This window comes from Frankliniella occidentalis, unplaced genomic scaffold (genome assembly GCF_000697945.3).
Source record: "Frankliniella occidentalis isolate FOCC.00 unplaced genomic scaffold, Focc_3.1 Scaffold15, whole genome shotgun sequence".
NCBI lineage: Eukaryota > Metazoa > Arthropoda > Insecta > Thysanoptera > Thripidae > Frankliniella > Frankliniella occidentalis.
The window spans coordinates 682,308-694,478 of NW_026267145.1; the positions used below are offsets into that span (position 1 = coordinate 682,308).

Genomic DNA, 12,171 nt, shown 5'->3' on the forward strand with positions numbered 1-12,171 from the left:
TAGGCATCTCTATCGCGTTGTCGGGAGCGTCCCGATTTCGCTCTGGTACCCGATTACAACGCAAGGAAATGTATGATGAAACGTTTGGGGCCTAACTCTCCCTCACCTGCATCCACCGTCCCCCGTGTGACGGTCTCCGCAGTCTCTCTCCCCCAAGCGGCCTGGTAGGCCGGGGCAGGGGCAAGGCGAGCCGCCGGCTCCACGCAGATGCTTGGCGAGTCGGCCTACCCAACGCGTCGCAGGCGCTAGCAATGCCGATCCGTCAACGTCATCACAATCAAAGAGGAGACTTACGCAAGTCTTAGTTCCCGATTTTGCCTACACTCGGCACATTTGCCTCTTATCAATGTAGGTGGCAACTGTCGATCAATTTTTCCATAAGCTTCATTATGCGAGGTTACTTCAGGAGGAAACCCATAAAATAGAAAAGTAGCAATCGTATGGTTACTTCAGGGATAGCCATTTAAAGCGATGGTTGAGGCAACATTGAAGTAGCCGTTAGAACTAGAACATGGTTCTGATAACTGTATTAACGCTAATTTTGTAATACCTGAGATAACCGTTTAATGGTATTGTTAGAGCGCTCCTTCTCTGGGTGGGGCAGCGTAAAACAGAATAAGATTCGAAGTTACGTAACGCAGAAACTTATAAGAGTTCTCAAATCGAAAAAGGAAGAGGGATTACCCCACGTTACATTCAAAGTTTGACGTGGGCCGAATAAGGAAAACTTTAATATATTCCCTCTGGTGCGCCCTTTCCGTAAACTTAACGATCCGCGGATCCACCGGGTATAGTATAGTACAATAATTTGATTCTTCAGCAAGATATTCTCGAGGGGGAAATCACTCCAGATGAAAGTGTACGTTAGTACAACCTATTTTTAGCGTCATTTTTCACAATTTTTACAAAATTTTGTTCTTACAGCACTATTACGCTTTATTTCTGCCATTAGTACGCGTTATTACGTTGTTAGTACGAAAGTGATTTCTCCCTCGGATATTCTGACTCTGGTCCGATCTCGGAGGGCCCTTTTCCGCAGAGCGACGTCCGGGGAAGGTACTGTAACAGTTCGCTGGGACACTGGCTAGCATTGAAATGTCAGTCAATTTCATACTTGACGAGATATACTTGGATTGCAGTGAGACGTCAACGATTATACTTTTATAGTTCGAATTCAACATCTGTGTGGCCAAAAACATCCGATACAGATGTTAATAAACAACAAATGTTCTTTTCATTTGACTCCTCGTGAAACTCGTGCTATTTGGTTTATATTGGCCAACATCAGAAACTGAGTACTTAGTACTTTGATAAAAATTTACTAGAAAAGTTTGGTTAATTTTGTTAGCAACAACACACTGGTAATTACAACTTATTTTTCCAGGAGCAGAACAAAAGTGCCTGTTTTCGGTCAGGTCAGAAACTTTGTTTCTGAGATTTTTATTAAAGTTTGTTTCATTTTATTTTTAACAACATGAGTTGTTAAAAAACAATGTGTGCTGCTAACAAACTCGACTGATCTTTTGTTGTTAATTTACAACAGCTTTTTAACAGTGAGCCCCACTCTCGACATCGTATCAACGTTGAGTAAATCCATTTCTCACTGGGCTATTTGATCCGGCATGACTACACAAAAGAAGTAATCCTATTCTCAAGCATAATCATCGAAACAAGAATCATGACTTGTTTTAAGGCACTAAACTATAAATTCCTGTTCCAATTGTTCTTATGACATTACAAACATTTTGAGATAGGACTGTATTTGAACATCAATTTATCGGGGTCATCTTATGGATGTTGATGTTTGGGGCGGAAATTTTGACCAAAATTTCTTTGATACAATCAGAAACCAACTGTAAGCTTTCAAAAGCATGCGTACTTACCACATGCAGGCAAATTGTCTGACTGGTTTTCAAACAGAAACACCCAACTAACAGCATACGTCTGGTAACACTGAAAAGAAAAGAAGAGGACTCATATTACTCACTTTGTTTTGGCCATGACAAATATTTTGCACACAGCAAAATATGTTTTGAAAAAGCAATGGTACTTCACAATCCATAACAAGAGACTCCTGGGTAACATTATCAATTTCAAGGGAGCTCAAATTGAATACTACTACTACAGTTTAAGGATTAATGATATTTTAAAATATGACAGGAATGTTAAACAACACATATACATACCTCATTACAAAACTCAGCAGCAAGCGTAACGTACACCGGTGAAAAAAATTAAAAACAGCATAGAAAATGTTGATATGATCTAATGTCTTTGTATCCCATGAGTGACATTCCTCAAAGGTGGGCAAAAAAGTACAACTTCTTTAAATTCTATGTTCTGTGCCTGGTTCTAATTAAAACAAACCACTTTCTTTTTGTCTATTGTGTTATTATTTTTAAAATAATGCATTTTCTGTTCAACATGCATCCAAACATTTGGTAAACAGGTGTAGATTTGTAGATTTCTAACAGGAATGTATGAAGAAAAGAACATTTCTCATGCAACTTGGTCAATAAATTAACTACAATAACATAAAATTCAGTCCATCACATAGCAACAAAATCTGCGTTCGAGCTTAAAATAAAATGAGAAGAGTAATAAAATTTGACCATCCACTGCTTCCCACACCCCACAGGCAGATGAATGAAAGTGTAGCTTTCTAAGAAAATTTACAAATGAAATGATAACAACAGTTAAACATTAATATAGTTGAAACCCTGTGTAAAGCATTAGTTCATCCAAGAGATTTTTCATCAAAGTAAGTTTGATAACTCTTCAAGATCTCAGAGATAAAAGATTCATAGCCAATAACAAACAACTGCCTGCCTGTACGTACACCACCATTAAAGATCAATGATGCCACTAAAATTTACTGCTCTCAATGTTAGACAGTAGAAATATTCTGAAATAGAATATAACGTATCACAGTGAAATTGCTCTGTGGGTCACTGTGAATTTCTTAGTTTACTCTTGATCCTGCAGTAATGCAAGTCACTGTGATGTTTAAGATTCAATTGCTCTAAATCCTGCAGATTTGGAAGCACAGCCAGTACAAGGAATTGTGATAAGTGTTGATAAATCAAACGTCACAGAAGTGACTGCTCTAACATAATCCGGTCAAAGCCAGATGGTGGAGAATAATGGAGTCTTTCAACACATAAATCCAATATTGCGCCTTCATCCACTGGAACAAACAAAACAAGTTGAATTAAAATGTTAGTTGCCACTAAAGCATGTAAAAGAGTTTCTTTTCTTTAAGTACTCTTACCAAAGAGGATTGGATACACTGTTCCTCGAATACCAGTCATTGCTGGCTCCACTAATACATTATTAATATAAAACTTCAGTTCTTCATGGTCATATGTCATACCCTGATAGAATTTATGTTGAAATTACTGTTGAGTAAGAACATGACTTAAGGTAATAGTGAGGTATACATACCAGTATGTCACCATCACTGATTGTATCCCCAGGAATGCCAGCAATCTTTCCAACTTCTTTTTTATCGTGTCTCAGGGTACCATCATTACATAGGACCCACGAATCTTTGTCTGAGCCACCTGGGGCTGAGTTCAGATCAGCATTGCGTGTTCCGAGACCAACACCCCATACACCTTTTAAATTAAAACCAATATTATTATTTTTAAACACGAAAACTTTATGAGATAAAACTTATTAAAAACTCAGCTACATATACCTGTTTGTTGTAGTTTAATTTCCCAATACGCTTTGTTCTGGTTAATTGGTTCAGTAGCTATGGTCCCTCCGTTTCCACAGAGGCGTATACCATTTTTCACAATGACAACCTCATGACCTGAATGAAAGGTTGGAAATAAATGTAACAATAGTAGTCAGAAAGAAACAACAAGCATAAAATTAAATATGTGCATAATAAAACATACCCATGTAGTTGGTGTCCAACAAAATAGGTTCTCTGTTACCCTCCACACCATTTTGGTCACGACGATTGGATAAGTTTCCCCCATAGTTTGACGGCCCCCCAAAACAACCTCTCAGACTCAAACAGCACAATGCGTACGACATAGCTTAAGTTTAATTCAAATCAGAAAAAGATACCTGTTACCTCCCACCCAACAGTGAGGTTTGTTTCATATGGTAACACCTGTCAGCTGTCAGAAAGACTACTAAAGAGGAAACAAATCCACAATGAAACTAGTCATCTATGACGCACAAGTAATAAAATTAAGACAGTTTATATTTTGCTATTACATTTTTAAACACATTTGACAACAAAACTCTAAAGAGGTGTTTCTGACAGTAGTAGTCATCTAGTGAAATAGGTGTCAAACACATTAAGGAAGGCTGTGTGTTCGTGTTGTGTTGTGTTGGTGGTGGTGGTAGCGGTTTGGAGCTCTCTTTTCGAATTTCGCTTGAAAATAAATAGAATGTGTTCCAATTATAATTTATCCGACCATCTCCTTCCTTTTAAATGATTAAAATTACTCAGATGAGTCTCGATTTAATAGTAAGTTGAACTTAACGCCAACCTTAGTAAATTTTCATCTTCTGCTCTGTCTGCTATAGCACTCTAAAGCAGAAACTAATTGTTTAATTTAAAATTATGGGTAGAATTCATTTACATTTACCACGAAAAAGATGTCAAATGCCAAGATTGAGTTAAGGTTCTGCCGTGAAACTGGCAAGCTTGTTTTCCTTCCACAGCAAACAAGTCTTTGAAGTACGTTTAGGTTATGTTTTCTTGTTTGGCGTTTGTTAGTGTGCCTAGCACATGATAATTTCTTATTATTACTAGACTTGTTGATGTACTAATATAAAAAAATAACGTGAATTAAATATTTTAATCACCTACACCAATAGTATTTTTAATTTTTAGAATAACTGAAGTGCACCTCTCAATGTGTAATTTGTTCCAGTTAATACATTTCCACCATGAATCCAACGACATCTGTAATGTTGGGTCCAGATTTGATGGGAGAGCTTAGAGCGTTTATTAATGGAGCAACTCGAAGTTCAAGGAAAGGTCATTTAGACATTGGGCTAGCCCGTGTTGCACTCTCTCTCCTCAAAACATTGCCTGCTTCACGCGAAGCAGTTTTAGAGTACTTTTGCTTCCTTTTTGATGAAGTTGTACGCCACTACATAGAAAATGTAGAGGTAAGTATCTAAATTGACCATAGTGTATTTCTAATCAGCAAGCAGGATTTGTTCACTCACAGTGTTTCTGTAGGTTGCGGCTCAGAAAGGATCAAAAGATCATGAAGTTACTTTGTCGGCACAAGAGGAAGCAGCTATAGCAGAAGTTCATAATGTTCTTTGTGATTTTGTGAGTAATTCTCCTGAGGCATGGGCACCTATCATTAGCAAGTGGTCTCTTCAACTCTTAGGTAACTATCAACCAGAAATCTTTGACAGTTAACATGTACACCTTAATAAATACTGTGCCTTAATTGTTATTACTGTTGAAGGTGAGCTCTCTAGCCGTTATGCCAGTAGAGCAGCCCATTCAGGTATTCTCAGTGAATCGCTCCAGTTGTGGATGTCTTGCCGAGCTACAAGAAGTCTGATTGATATAACAACACAATGCCTATCATGTTTAATGAACTATGACACCGAGTCATGTATTAATGCTTTATTAGGTTGGTTGACATTTTTGCTTTACTGCTGTTTTATCTTTCTGTATTTTTAAGTTGATTTAACTTTTTATTTGTTTTTGTTGCCTAGACACGTGTGTTGCTCACAGTCCTCATTTTGACTGGGTTGTAGCCCATGTGGGTAGCTGCTTTCCAAGGACAGTTATGACAAGAGTACTTTCATGTGGTTTGAAAGACTTTTGCAGTAACCAGCAAGGACCTAAAGCTCCAAAACTCAACTCGGTTGTTCAAATTTTAGGCTATTTAGCAGGGAGTCATTCGACTGACATGAGAAGAGCACTTCTACAACTATTCCAAGTACAAACTTACATTATTTTGACATCACCTAGCTATACAATTGATGATTTGTAAATTTTATCATATTTTGTTTTTATACTTATTCTTTTTAGTGGAGTCTGGAGAAATCAAAAGTCTCTGATGCTGTAACAACTCATCAACAGTATTCTACTGTCCCATTTTTATTACAACTCGCCTCTATGTCCTCAACACTATTGCGTTCTCTGAGCATGGATGTACTTCATACATGTAAGTATAATTACTATTTATTACATCTTAATTTTTCCGTTAATTTTTTAGTTGATTCACACTTGTTTATATTTTTTTAAAGTGACACCAAAAATTTTAAGTCAGTTAGCAGAGCAATCTGCAGACTGGTTAGCATATTATGGAGGGCGTGAGGCTTTCCAAGACCTTCTGGTTCACCTTGTCTTAGGGTGTCCAAGCGGTGGACCAACTATTTTAGCATTACTTCTTGATTGTGCATCACCATCCACACCAAAACTAATGCCGACAACTCCAGAAGAAATAGTTGTCCAAACTAATGGCCAGGAATTTCTCGGTACTTTTAATTAATTCTATTTTCTGTCATATTTGGAGGATCTCTTTCATATGATTAGGAGTTTAGACATTCCTCTTTATGCACTTCTGAAAATAATGTGTCAGTGCCTTAAAAAATGCCTTGTATTATTTTTAGAACTGCTGCTTCAAGAACTCTCTCTCCTCCTTCACCGTGTGGACGGAAACATACCTTTCCTTAGTTCACTTCGTCAGGATCTAAAGACAGTTCTCCCTCTCCTTCTCAGCCCTCTAAGACTGAGGGTTCAGTCTGCTCTTCGTCTTATTGGCTTCATGGGTAAACAAATTATCTGTGACATGTTAATTTGTTTGTACACAGAACACCTATTTTCACAAATATCATTGTTTTTATTCATCTCCAGGTCTTCAAAGTCCAAGTGTTTTTCCAAATGCCATAGCTTATATTTTAACCAATGCTAAAACTGAAGACCATCTAAGTGTTGTTGCCAAACTCCTTGAAAACCAGGCAAGTGCAAGTGGGAACTTTAGAAAATCAAATAGGACGGGCTTATCTTTGGAGCATTCAAATATCCTTCAGTTAGGTCTTGAACAAGCCTTACACAAAAAGGATGATGGTTTGTCTATTAGGGACCTGTGGAAGAACCTTACAACTCTATTACGGTAAGGCTCTCTTTTAAAATAAGTAACTATCTGTACACAAATATCAACAAGTGAGAACATACAGTACTTCTTAGATCTTCATTAAATGTACTGTTGCAGATGGGAGCGTTCAGGAAAATTAAAAAACCATAGTCAACCTGTACTTAAAGCAATTTATTCATCGATTGGAACAGCCTGCTCATCATTGGGTTCTAGTGTCAAACCTGATGTAGCTCATGCAGTAGCAGAAACTTTGGTTTTGGCTCTTGTTCAAGAGCCAGGGGAAAAGCCAACATCTGTAACTCCCCCAATCATTCAAGATGCTTTAAGATTGGCACATTCAACGGTTTCCTATTTTTTTATGTGTGTGGAAATAGGTAAGCGTAAAAATCATATAAGTTTCTTGTGTTGTTTTTTTTTAACTTATCTATAGTCTGTGGTATGAATCTTTGCATCAACAACCAATCATTTCTTCTCTTTTTTTTTCTCTATCTTAAACAGATGATAGCAGAGGTTTTGAAGGATGCCAGGTTGCCTGTAAACTTCTTTCAAGACTTTCTCTACGGTCATCTGCTGCTAGATCTCTTGCTCTGAGAACTCTTCTAGAGCTTGCTCTTTTTCATGGGCCTACTCATCTCTTTGGAGCCAATGATTTATTAAATGAGGAATTTTTCTCTGCAGAGGAATCAGATATAAGACTAATGGATGAAAATCTTAAGCAGGTCTGTTGTTTTCTACTTTTGTACTTTACTGTTAGAACAATGTTTCTGACTACTTATAATCTTTCTGTATATGTTTTTACAATACTCATGAGATTATGTTCTCTTTTTCAGGGTTTAAGCTGGGTGCTAGCCCAGAGACATTCATCAGTATTTCATGCTGGTGTCATTGGCACTGGCCTGAGAACTTTAAACAAAAAAAATACTACACCTATATCTTTGGTTCAAAGAAATACACAGTTATTTTTGGATGCTGTGAGATCCTGTTGTGTGTCCAATGCCATCTTGGACCCCACTGCAATGGAGCCTGGAATGCCTACACTTTCTCTTGATACTGTTATATCAGTTTCCCTACTGTTAGTTGAGCTGATATCTCCAGATGTTATGTACAATGGTCTTCCTTGGCCTGACGAGGATGGATGTAAAGTAAGAAAATGTCTTAATACACTTAAACTATAAGATTTAAAAAAACTACTGCGATACAATTTTTTAAAAAATAAATCAAATTTCAGGCTACTGTGGAAAGAGATTGTTATATTAGAAGAAAGCTGGAACAGGGCCCAATCTTGTGGGAACTTCTTTGGTTCATTGGTTTGCAGAGGCCAGCTTTGTGCTATTGCTCGGTCATTTTACGTGCTGTGACAGCAACATTAATTGCTCAATGGGGTTCATGTAGCCACCATCGAGATCCATCATTACTCCCAACAACAGTTAGGCTCCTTAGTCTCCTTGCTCTAGGACAGCTACTTCCAAGCCCTCTTTCAAGCTTGAGAGATGTTGTCCCTCACATAAAACCTCCAGAAGTATGATGAAAATACTAAGAATGTGTAATGTCGTAGTTTTGATATTTACCCACACTCAACCACATTTGACTAATATTGTTCTCATGTTACAGGTTGTGCAAGTTTTAAGAGACTGTGTTTGGAATTACATGCGTGACCATGTACCTGCACCTGATCTCTTTTCAAGAGATACTCATGGAAATATGTGGCGTGATTCAACTCAAGAACCCCCTGGACCTCAATATACAGAAACAATGCGTTTAATAATGCTGGCAAATATTGATAGTTTAGGAGAGTTATTTGCACAACTGTTTAATCATTGAAAGAACATGATTTTCATGTGACTTTTTATTTCCAATTTCTATGACATTTTCAGATGCAATTTTCAAAAGCTGTTTTTGTATAGTTGTAACAGAACCTTTCTTAAACATAAGAAGTGTACAGTCAAATGTTTGTAATTTTAAAATTTTAATGGACAGAATGATATTTTTGCATTAAGTACAGTGCAGAAGCATACTCTGTAAAAGTACACAAAATACCCTCGATGAATTAAGGCTAACTAGAAATCACCAGCCTGTGATAATTGTAATGCAGTAAAATTAAAGAATTCAAATAAAATATTGAACCTGATTACGGTTACGGTACAAAGTCTGATAATTGTTTAAAAAGTTCTTCGAATAATACATCAGCCTTTACTTCTCTATCTGCAATATTACAAATACTGTTAGAAAAGATCTAAGATTTTAAGATTTTGAATTAGATGTGAAGCACTAGTACCTCGAAATTTATTTCGGTGTCCATCCTTTGGTTTAGGCATATCACTTAAAGGACACGCCAAAGGAGGTGTGAAAAAGTATGAATGACTCAGTGCCTGAAACCATAAATATTAAGTTCAAGACTTTATGAAATTGTAGATTTTAGATTAACTGACTCCGTATTACTGAGTTACTTTCTCAACTCACCTCTTGAGCTGTTATCCGTTTATCTGCATCATAGAGTAAAAAACCTTGAATAAGACTTAAAGCATCTGGAGGACAATCAGGAACAAGAGTTTCCCAAGGTATTCGTCGAGACTCAGGAAAGGTGATTTTATTGTAATCGGGGAGGGATGTCAAACCAGGCCAGGATTCTTCCGTTGGTGTTCCTAAACTACTTATTACCATTGCTAATTGTTCTATATCTGTTTCTCCCTGTAAAACAAAAAAAAAGTAATTTATAAAGTGAGAGTTGTAAGAAAATATGGTAAAATTGCATAAAGTTCCATATTTGTTTTACTTTTACAACATAACAGTACATTTTGAATTGATTACTAGTATTATGAATTTTTTTATCAACATACTGGAAATATAGGACTCTTCATTATAATTTCAGCCAGAATACACCCAACTGCCCAAAGGTCAACAGACTGCGTGTAAAACTTAGCTCCGTACAACAATTCAGGGGCCCTGTACCAGCGAGTTGCAACTTGGTGTGTGTAGGGCCGGCTCTCATTTTTAGAATCTGACCATATTAATCTGGCCTGTCCTAAATCAGCAATCTTTAATTCTCCTTCAAAACTTATCAAGAGATTTGCTGGCTTTAAATCCTGAGAACAGAAGCGCAAAATAATACACATTAAAGTGTACAACATAGGAAACACGTGCCTAAGGAAGCCAAAAGAAACCCTAGAAACTGGGGTAGGAATGACCTTAACAATAACAGGTATGAGGTTGAGAATGAAAACTGAGCTTACCCTATGCATTATGTGATTCTTGTGTAAATAATTCAAGCCCATCAGGAGCATGCGCATGTAGCTCTTTCCTTGAGCAAGGGTAATGGGATTTTCTACATCATGTAGCATTTCCCACAAGCCAGATGGCATTAATTCAAATACCAAAACAAAACCCAAACCTTGAGGGAAGAAATCTAACAGTTTTACTATCTGCAGGCATATAAATTAATGGATATTTGATTAAGTACAATTTGTATGTGATTAAGATATTCTTTGCATAAACAATAAGTAAATGTAAAGGTTTGGTCTATTTTCTACTTACATAGCGACAGTCAACAGTTTTCAAGATTTTGCTCTCTCGTAAAATACTAATTGGGATCCCGTCTTCTAGTTTTCTCACCTTTACCTTTTTCAAAGCCACATCACGGCCACTGGGTAAATGTCTTCCTCTCAAAACAAGTCCATGCGCTCCTTCACCTATATGACCTGTTACTGTGTAGTTTTCCATCATTCCTTTTCAGATCATGGTCCAAGTCAAAGGTTACAAAAGCATCAGTCTTTAAGCAGAAAATAAACCATGAAAGTTTGTCCGTTGGAGACAATGACACCTCAAGTTGCTCATTCCAATAAATCATTCATCTTACAATCTGTCTGCTCCAACATAAGTGGAAAAAAGTAAATGTTTTTTTCAGAGAAAATTGTATTAAACCAACTTACATCGATCAATAACAATGCCACATAACCTCATTCGTGGCCGTCTACTAGGAGGCGTCTGTGTCCGCTCCGCTCATTTCAAAACAGCGTTGCCATAGCAACAGGAGTGGGTGTGCGGTGGGGTATGATGGACAACTACCTGACCGTTAATTAAATGCTTTCAGCCCTGAAAACAGAGTAAAATACTGTAGAAAGAAGCCTGCGTGCTTAACGTTAATTCGTTGGTCGTGTAACGTACATGGCGCATCATATGGGAACCAAGCCCAACGTTCTTGGTTCCCTTTCATTATACACTTGTGCACTCGTGGGGGCGGGTTGCCTACTGCTCCGAGCCGTAAGGCGCCGTGGTTAGTAGTGAGTTATTGACGGTAGTCGAATTCACCTGTGAGCTGTGAGCGACACAGTAACAGAGAAACACCAGGACCAGGAGTTGTGGGGCACCTTTGAATACATTTCTCTCGAGCCGACAACACTAATAGCCGCTAAAGTGTGAAAGTGTTCAGCTCTAACAGATGCAATTTTTCCTGCCAATGCATTTCCATATGTCTTTGCTCAAATATGTTTGTGTTTCCTCACGTCTCTCTTGGCATTACAAAGCACGTCGCTTTAGGGCGCGCCCAACAGGTGGTTCGGACGCGCGGAGTGGGCGGCTAGGGGAGGCCTGACCGACAAAGGCTGCGTCACGCGGTGTCCAGCGGGCAAACATCCGGGCCGTGGGGGCGCATCCTGGGCCGGCATGGGCCCAGTATGGGCTAGCCCGGCCCGGCCCCCGGCCCCCCGGCCCCCGGCCCGGCTGGCCCGCGCTGGTCTTCCCTCGCCCCGCTCAGCTCCGCTCAGCTCCGCTCCACCCCATGGGGCTCCCTGCAGCCGGCTCCGTCCCGGGTCGAGGGCCTGCGCTGGAATGGCGGCGTGTCTCCGCCCCGCCCCCCAGCGCCGCGGCGGCCCCTGCAGCAGCAGCAGCAGCAGCAGCCCCAGCCCCCTCCCCGCCCCCGCCGAGCCTCAATTGAGCGCGATGGTCGGGGCAGAGCGGGGCACAGCAGGCCTCGGCCGGGGCAGTGCCGGGGCCGCGGGGAGGTTAACGAGTCTTGATTGGCACAAGTGGTCGTGATGGCCCCGGACCCGCGCGGGTGCGCGGGCATACCCCGCCCGCCCCG

General features: G+C 39.3%; 3 protein-coding genes across 11 annotated transcripts; 1 reads left to right on the forward strand and 2 right to left on the reverse strand.

Moving 5' to 3' along the window:
* Nucleotides 1-2,370: 2,370 nt before the first annotated feature.
* On the reverse strand, nucleotides 2,371-4,281 carry LOC113211578 (SPRY domain-containing protein 7). The gene is made up of 5 exons (XM_026429992.2): nucleotides 3,906-4,281; nucleotides 3,701-3,817; nucleotides 3,445-3,617; nucleotides 3,272-3,374; nucleotides 2,371-3,187 (listed from the first exon to the last, which is right to left on the reverse strand). Exons 1-5 carry the CDS (start codon nucleotides 4,045-4,047, stop codon nucleotides 3,090-3,092), a joined length of 633 nt encoding a protein of 210 aa, XP_026285777.1. The 5' UTR covers nucleotides 4,048-4,281; the 3' UTR covers nucleotides 2,371-3,089.
* A 50-nt stretch (nucleotides 4,282-4,331) lies between these two features.
* Nucleotides 4,332-9,249, forward strand: LOC113211587 (integrator complex subunit 5). 3 transcript variants are annotated; one of them, XM_026430014.2, is made up of 15 exons: nucleotides 4,344-4,489; nucleotides 4,594-4,712; nucleotides 4,899-5,139; nucleotides 5,213-5,369; nucleotides 5,451-5,621; nucleotides 5,707-5,933; nucleotides 6,026-6,161; nucleotides 6,244-6,474; nucleotides 6,610-6,768; nucleotides 6,854-7,112; nucleotides 7,212-7,468; nucleotides 7,593-7,813; nucleotides 7,925-8,236; nucleotides 8,323-8,613; nucleotides 8,706-9,249. In XM_026430014.2, exons 3-15 carry the CDS (start codon nucleotides 4,915-4,917, stop codon nucleotides 8,913-8,915), a joined length of 2,856 nt encoding a protein of 951 aa, XP_026285799.1. In that variant the 5' UTR covers nucleotides 4,344-4,489; nucleotides 4,594-4,712; nucleotides 4,899-4,914; the 3' UTR covers nucleotides 8,916-9,249. The 3 variants fall into 3 exon arrangements, with proteins under 3 accessions (XP_026285785.1, XP_026285799.1, XP_026285792.1); XM_026430007.2 differs by having other exon boundaries at nucleotides 4,594-4,702; XM_026430000.2 differs by lacking the exon at nucleotides 4,594-4,712 and having other exon boundaries at nucleotides 4,332-4,489.
* LOC113211605 (cyclin-dependent kinase 20-like) lies at nucleotides 9,042-11,778 on the reverse strand. Of its 7 annotated transcripts, none has more exons than XM_026430044.2 (8): nucleotides 11,256-11,778; nucleotides 11,021-11,183; nucleotides 10,626-10,860; nucleotides 10,325-10,513; nucleotides 9,932-10,177; nucleotides 9,555-9,782; nucleotides 9,370-9,463; nucleotides 9,042-9,296 (listed from the first exon to the last, which is right to left on the reverse strand). In XM_026430044.2, the coding sequence occupies exons 3-8, from the start codon at nucleotides 10,812-10,814 to the stop codon at nucleotides 9,229-9,231; spliced, it is 1,014 nt and encodes a 337-aa protein (XP_026285829.1). In that variant the 5' UTR covers nucleotides 10,815-10,860; nucleotides 11,021-11,183; nucleotides 11,256-11,778; the 3' UTR covers nucleotides 9,042-9,228. The 7 variants fall into 7 exon arrangements, with proteins under 7 accessions (XP_026285829.1, XP_052119885.1, XP_026285820.1 ...); XM_052263925.1 differs by having other exon boundaries at nucleotides 10,626-10,816; nucleotides 10,948-11,183; XM_026430035.2 differs by having other exon boundaries at nucleotides 10,948-11,183.
* Between the last annotated feature and the right edge of the window lie 393 nt (nucleotides 11,779-12,171).